This window comes from Atta cephalotes (assembly GCF_000143395.1).
Source record: "Atta cephalotes unplaced genomic scaffold scaffold00089, whole genome shotgun sequence".
Taxonomy (NCBI): Eukaryota; Metazoa; Arthropoda; class Insecta; order Hymenoptera; family Formicidae; genus Atta; species Atta cephalotes.
The window spans coordinates 468,524-476,393 of NW_012130153.1; the positions used below are offsets into that span (position 1 = coordinate 468,524).

The window sequence follows — 7,870 nt, forward strand, 5'->3', positions numbered from 1 at the left end:
GAGTACAAAAGAGGACGAAAACGCGCAAGAGGAACAATAACTAAAAAGAAAAGGAAACCCTCAGCATATAAGAGTTATACAACTCATAAAATATAAAATTCATTCATCTTCGATCCTTCATAGATAACATTTTATACATTTAAATAAGATTTGTAAAATGTTAAAGCATATTGAAATCACACGAGATCTTTTCAGATTATTCCAAAAGTAATAATTTTATGAATTACATCATGAATTATATTATTAATGAAGCGGTAAAATAGAAAATAAAAAATTGAATATTTTACATATTGCCATAAATATACATATTTATATTTAAAAATCAGTTCAAATTATCGAAGGCATTCGTCTAAATAAAGTGATTTCATTGCTACAATAATAATAATTTCGTATCTTTATCAACGCATTCAGCATAATGAGAATTGTTTGTTTAATTCATTTAAATCAATTTAACTAATGTTTCTTTATAATAAATTGTTTCTATAAACTGAAAAATTATAAAAAAGAAGCAAAAAATGATATCTCAATATTACAATAGCATAGAATAAGCATAAGAACAAAATAAAAATTATTAGAAATTATTAAAAAAAAATTATTAGAGCAGAGTTTTTATATTACGAAGAAACCTCAAATCTTTTCAGATTCGTATTTCCGAGACTCGCGAAGATGTACGAAAAACGAAGAAGCGACGAGATGTGAAGCTTCCTCTTATTCGCATGATTTTCGTCGCATAAGTGAACGTTCCTATTGCGCTCGATGCACGTTACATTAAGCTCAAGGTGATATGGAAGCAGAAGACGAAGTGGATGATGAGTTGTCGGAGGCCGTCGACACGGAAGTAATTAAACAATTTGCATTAATGCTTTTGTCGTTATAACAGAATGGCTGCAATTTAAACAAATTAAAGACACTTTGTGACTAGAGAACCTGGATATTAACGACTTAAAAATTGTCAAAAAATTACATATAAAAAAAATAGGAATATAGAAATTCTTGAATATCTTTTAATACTTTAAAACAAAATAATTATCTAAAATTTTTATTTAATATTGTTACTTATTTATAATTCTCTTTTATAAAAAATAAAAATTAAAAATAAAAAATTATGTTATGTTATATAAATTCTTACTGTAAAGATTCTGACATACTTTTCAGAAATACAAAATGTTTTGTAAAAGTTTAGTACGTAAAAATATTGTAATAATAACACATTCAAATAATTAAAAAAATGTTTATCAATTGACAAAACGTATGTATTTTAAAAACGTATTTTAAAAACTGTTCTTTCATAAAATTGTATTATTAAAATCCAGGTCTCCCAGTCAATTAAAAGTCAATCATTATTCAGTTTAGTTTATTTAGTTTATTTAGAGTTTCAATTTACTAGAGTTTCAGTTTACTACGCTTCTCTTTTCAATCTCACAAAATAACATCATAGAATCATAGAATAGCGAGATAAAAGATAAATTGTGGCAAACAAACAGATAGCTTCGATTTCCAATACCTTTGGTAGGCGAATCATAACAACAACCTCGAAAACTTCGAGACGATGAAGATCTCTACAAAGCCGGTGTCCGAGAGGACACCGGAGAAGGACGACTGTCCTTTAGTACGCTCGTCCAATCTTGAGCAATCGGACATTGTCAGCTCCACTGACGACAGTCCCAAAAAGTTGAAAATGTCCGTGCGATCAGAATCAAAAGTACCCCTAAGTACAAGTACAAAGACTGATGTAAAAGAGATTGAGATCGCCAGGCTGTATAGAAGCAAGAGGATCAGCTGCCAAGACACTATACACGAGTACGATGAGGACGACAACCTCACTATGGATAGAGTTGGAAGGTAATTGACTCATATCAATTTCGTGTTATTCAATGACAGTATATTGTCGAATTAATTATTTTTAAATTTTTGAAGAATTTTAACGAAATGTTAGCGTTGCCATACAACAACATATTACACAAATTAATATTTACACAAATTTTTATTTTTATTTTTCATACCATTTAAACACTTAGATTATTATTATTATTGTTAACTATTATAGAAAATAATAAATAAAAATTTATAAAAACTGTGAAAAATTTGTGTGTACACAATCGTTAAATTTTTATGACAAAGATATCTGGAGACGCATCCTGCTGTGGTCGAAACGTGGCTGCAAGAAAAAGCGAGTCTCCAGTTTCGACAAAGATTGCAGAACACGTGTATGCTGCAAACGATAACACCGAACGTACCGAGCGCGCCCAGCGTGCAGCAGCAGGAAGAGAACCTTCTCAACCGGAGCAAACGTAACAGCGTCACATCCGATCTCTTTCAGACTTGGCTGGCCTCGAGTTCACCCGCAAAGCGCAGCAGGAGTCCCAATAGGTAAAAAACGTAGATTAACAACAAAATTACTTTATCTCATATTTTTGTGTTTTATAATCAAATTATTCCAAGTCACATTAAGATAAATAACATGATAAATAAAACATGATAATTAAATAATATATAAATATCTCATATATAACTCGTTTTATATTTTGATAAAATAATAAATATTTAAAAATTCTTTTCGAACTTAATTGAAACTCGCTTCATACTTAGGTAGCGCAAGTATTAAATCTTCCAGGCCTTACAGCACGCTAATGGGTCGTCGCGAGGAGCTCGGTAGACTGGACGAGAGCGATCTGTTTATGGAGCTGATAAGGGACGTGGCAAACGAATTGGACATCAATGTCCTCTGCCACAAGATCCTAGTAAACGTCGGCCTACTCACTTATGCCGATCGCGGCAGTCTGTTCCTGGCGAAAGGACCTTTGGAGGATCGATACCTGGTGGCGAAACTATTTGATGTCACTCAAGAAACTGAGCTCGAAGAAGCCATCCAACGGGCTAAGAACGAGGAACTCAAAATACCGTTCGGAGTCGGCATCGCCGGTTACGTAGCGCAAACCAAGGAGATTATCAACATCAAAGACGCTTATAAGGTTTCAGTTCACGTTTTTTTTCTTAGAATGTCTCGATATATTTCTTTGAATTTTCTGTTTAACCTCATGGCGTCGTAATTACGATGCCGTAGCTCGATAAAGAAAAAAATGTAATTAACCTTCTGAGTAATTGTATAAGAGTTAATTATAATCGATGACCAGTTTTGTATCTTTGTCGACAAGATTAAAATAGATATATTTCACGCTCAGGATCCGAGATTCAACAGCGCCATTGACATGCGAACCGGATACAAAACAACGTTGATTCTGTCGATGCCAATTTGCAATTACGAGGGAGATGTCATCGGGGTTGCTCAGATCATCAATAAGACGAACGGCAGCAACGAATTTACAGACAGGGACGTCGAAGTGTTTCAAAGGTGGGAAAATTGTAAAACATATGTTCCAAAAATTGATAGCTTCGCATAACTGTGTATAATAATCAGGTACTGGACGCTTAGATAAACGTTGGAACATAGTTACATTAACTGATTACATAATGGCGCAAGGCCAGTTACAAGAGTATGTAATTGCCATGTACGCGCAATTATAATCGGCATCGCGGGCGATCGATACGTTTATTAATACGATCGCACGTCTAATTTTACGACGGCATCGATTATCGCAGATACCTCACATTTTGTGGCATCGGCATACAGAACGCGCAATTGTTCGAGTTGTCCGTGCAGGAATACCGGCGCAATCAGATACTCCTTAATCTGGCGCGGAACATATTCGAGGAACAGAATAATCTCGAGTGTCTCGTCACAAAGATCATGACCGAGGCGAAGGAGTTGCTCAAGTGTGAGAGATGCGCCGTTTACCTGCTGGATTTGGACTGCGGCGAGGCAGTAAGTATTTTCTTTCCATGAACTCAATTTTTCATATACGATATATTACCTACGATAATATTGTATCGGATTATATAATAAAGTCGCAGAAAATATAGAGCAATGTTTTAAATTAGTCACAAAACAAATTAGTATTTAATTTTAAATATCCCAGTTAAATGCCCTTCATGGCAATTAAAAACACAATAAAAAATGCTAAGATCTATTTTAGGGACATCTCGAGAAAATCGTCGAGCGGCCTGGGAAGTCGGTGCAAGAGAGCAGAAAGCCGTTGTCGAGAAGAGAGGTGAGTGGCACCGCCACGTGTTACTCGAATTTGTAAGTCTGATGATCTTTTTCTCTTTCCTGGCGGCTCAGAGCAATAACATCAACATGGAGGACATTATTCAACAGCATGTAAGTAATTTCGATTTTATAAATCAAATATATATCTACATAAATAAACAAGAAGACGAAATTTTTCAGCCCTTCCGACGAAGCAAACGTATATTCTTTCGTCGTTTAATTTCTGTGACGTTAATCAACACATTAATCTTTTTAAAAGTTTTAACATTTTATTTTCTTAGGCTTCATCCATCAAGCCGTGAGTCTGCGTCCACATTCAAAAATTCTACGGATGCTTTGGATTCATCATCTTGTCCTTGTTTAATATTAATGTTAAACAAGATGATGAATCTAACACATCGGAGGTATCCGAGCGATGTTTCCGAACGCAGCCATTATCGAAATGAATATAGATTCACATCAAATCTTTAAATGTGGGCGCAGACTCGGTTCCTGGCTCGATATTCTTTGGCTATACTTTGGATGCATCCTAAGGGAGATACCACAGATCTTTTTTATTCTTCATTGTTTACATAATCTATTGTTTTCAGGCATCGGCCGAAGGTAGTAAATTTACCATGGTATTCGAGATGGAGAACGAAACACAAGAAGCTCGGGTATATCGACCAAGTAACAACAATCTATCGAGTTCCCTGGGACAGATCGCAAGATACGTCGCCGTGACAGGTCAAATTCTCAACATTGGCGACGTCACTACGTGGTTGAAGAAAGATGTAATGGAGAGTGGAAAGGAACCTATCAGAAGTATTCTGTGTATGCCGATCGTCAACGGACAAAGAATTGTCATCGGAGTTGCTCAATTGATCAACAAGGTTTGAATTAATAAAATTTCATTTTTAATTTTTAAGTACAATAATAATCCGTAATAATCCACAATAATCTTGAATAATCTATTAATCTGTTATTGATAGTTTGTATTTGCATTTAGATATATGTATTTTGCATTTAATCCTTAATAATCCGTTAATGATAATCTGCATGTGCTGCATTAAATATCACACAATTTTTATGTTATTGATTTTTTAAACTGTACATTGCTTGAGAACAGATCGCTGGGTGTCAAACAATGATATTGTATCATGATAAAATTCATCGATAAAAAAAGATATTACAAAAAAATTGATATTATTTCTGACACTATAATAAGAGATATTCTTCTCTTATTAACAATTACTAGATAAAATTATTAATAGCGACTAGTATTTATCAATTCTTCATTATTCACGTGAAGAATTCCAAGATATACCTATACCTCAGCCTTAATGAATTCGCTAAATAAATTCGCTAAATGTATGAATGCTATTTAGACCAACAATTTGCTAAACATATTATTGTATTTAACAAATTGTTTAAAAAATTTTGCATTTATCTAAAAGATGTATAGAATTTTATATATCTTTATTTAATTATAAATCATCAAAGAGAACAATGAAAATTGAAGTATAATATTAGAATATGAGAATCACCTCACGCGTAATTATGTTAAAAAAAACTATGCGAATAATGTAGGATTAATAATGAACAAAATTCTTTGCAGGACAACGGCACATCTTTTACCGACTCAGACGTGTCAATATTCGAGGCATTTGCTATTTTCTGCGGTCTTGGTATTCATAATACGCAGATGTACGAATCCGCGTGCAAGCTGATGGCGAAGCAGAAAGTGGCCCTCGAGTGTCTCAGTTATCATGCGACCGCCAACAACGAAGACGCTCTACGCCTCGTCTCTGATCTTATACCGTCCGCGGAAACATACAATCTCTACAGTTTCACATTCATCGACTTTGATCTCACCGACGAAGACACGTGCCGTGCTACCATTAGAATGTTCAAGCAATGTGATCTTATACAGAAATTCCACATACCGTACGACGTTCTGTGTAGGTGGATCCTGAGTGTGAAGAAGAATTATAGGTGGATATCCTCGTTTCATTATTTATTTTATTTCATGCTTTTATTTCTTCACGAATCTTCTAAACACAATTTTAAACAAAATTACAATTGGGAATTATTCTTGACAGGCCAGTAAAGTACCATAATTGGCGGCACGCGCTGAATGTCGCGCAAACGATGTTTGCGATGTTGAAGACCGGCAAAATGGAACAATTTATGACCGATCTAGAAATTCTTGGACTCCTAGTGGCGTGTCTCTGTCACGATTTGGATCATCGTGGCACCAACAATGCATTTCAAATGAAAACCGAATCTCCATTGGCAATCCTTTACTCAACCAGCACAATGGAACATCATCACTTCGATCAATGCGTCATGATCCTGAATTCTGATAGCAACAACATCTTTCAGAGTTTATCGATGGAGGACTACAGACGCGTGATGAAGGTCGTGGAGAGTGCTATTCTGTCAACCGACCTAGCGATGTATTTTAAAAAAAGGAATCGTTTCATGGAAGTAATCGACGAGGGCGAATTTGATTGGCAGAGCGAGGAGAAGAAAGAATGTAATACTTGATAATAATCTTTATTCAACAGTTTTTCAAATGTCACAAATAATTGACTAATTTTGTCTATTTTTTGCAGTGCTATGTGGCATGATGATGACAGCATGTGACGTGAGTGCGATAGCAAAGCCCTGGGATGTGCAGCATCGTGTGGCAAAGCTGGTAGCTGACGAGTTCTTCGACCAAGGCGATCTAGAGCGCCTTCAACTCAATCAGCAGCCGGTGGCGATGATGGATCGCGAGAGAAGAGATGAATTACCACAAATGCAGGTCGGCTTCATTGACGTGATCTGCCTGCCACTCTACAAGGTCTTATCGGAAACGTTTCCATGGATACTGCCGCTCTACGAAGGCACCACGGAGAATCGAAAGCACTGGCAGGATTTGGCAGAAAAAGTCGAGATGGGATTGACATGGATCGATCGCGACACGATCGAGGAACCAGTGGAAGAATTTGTTTCTTATGAGCCTAAAGATATTGAGTTCACAGTCACGACTTTAAACTGCGCTCAAGCTGATAAAAAGGAACAAATGCCGGATAGATCGTCGCTCGGCAGGTTCGCCTCATTGAGAAAGGGTGGACGTACGTTGAGCAAAGGAGTCCGACATCGCATCAGCAGATCTCTTTACGCGAGAAGCAGCTCGGAGGATGCCGGTAAGTCGAAGGCGTTACTCCCGGAAAGGAAAAATCGAAACAAACTGTGCCTGCTCATTTGACGGCTAACATCAACGACGCTCGAAAGCATCCCTGAATGATGGGCCAACGGATAACGATACTTGGAAATGAATATTTAAATACACATCGCAACTTCCAGAGAGGTCGCGAAAGATAAAACCTTTAATGTTGATACTGCCTGGAAGCTGAAATTTGATAGATGTGTAGACGCGAGCTGTCATTGAAAGAGAGCTTTAGGGGCAATAAACCAAGAAGTCGCTCTTAGAGGAATAATATTGTCTGCTTCCATAACTAAGTCAGACTATTCTCGAAGAATAGAATGATGTCGAATAAATTATTTAAATAAAGCTCTTTTGAGGCTGTTTTTAGTTGCAGCGAAATACAGGAAATGAATCCTTTGAGAGAACTCTTAAAAGAAGAAATATTTGATATTTGTAGAAATAATCACTTCTTCTTCTTTCTCTTATGTTAGGCTTCTAACCTGTGTTATACCTCTCATATGCTTGTGATGCGTACACTGATTATTCAATTGCTACAAGCATATGGGACCTACAGTTTTAATGTAGTT

The 7,870-nt window shown here is 36.1% G+C and overlaps 1 protein-coding gene across 1 annotated transcript; it reads left to right on the forward strand.

The window, feature by feature from the left end:
• The first annotated feature begins 784 nt into the window (after positions 1–784).
• Positions 785–7,649, forward strand: LOC105624809 (cGMP-specific 3',5'-cyclic phosphodiesterase). The gene is made up of 12 exons (XM_012206159.1): positions 785–838; positions 1,514–1,842; positions 2,122–2,370; positions 2,615–2,972; positions 3,183–3,352; positions 3,601–3,823; positions 4,035–4,109; positions 4,181–4,219; positions 4,699–4,980; positions 5,706–6,082; positions 6,190–6,626; positions 6,706–7,649. The coding sequence occupies exons 1-12, from the start codon at positions 785–787 to the stop codon at positions 7,341–7,343; spliced, it is 3,231 nt and encodes a 1,076-aa protein (XP_012061549.1). The 3' UTR covers positions 7,344–7,649.
• The last annotated feature ends 221 nt before the right edge of the window (positions 7,650–7,870 follow it).

Coding starts and splice junctions, on each gene's coding strand:
- LOC105624809 (XM_012206159.1), top strand. CDS start 785: ATGGAAGCAGAAGACGAAGTGGATGATGAGTTGTCGGAGGCCGTCGAC. Junction 3,353..3,600: donor GACGTCGAAGTGTTTCAAAG/GTGGGAAAATTG, acceptor CGATTATCGCAG/ATACCTCACATTTTGTGGCA. Junction 4,220..4,698: donor AGGACATTATTCAACAGCAT/GTAAGTAATTTC, acceptor TATTGTTTTCAG/GCATCGGCCGAAGGTAGTAA.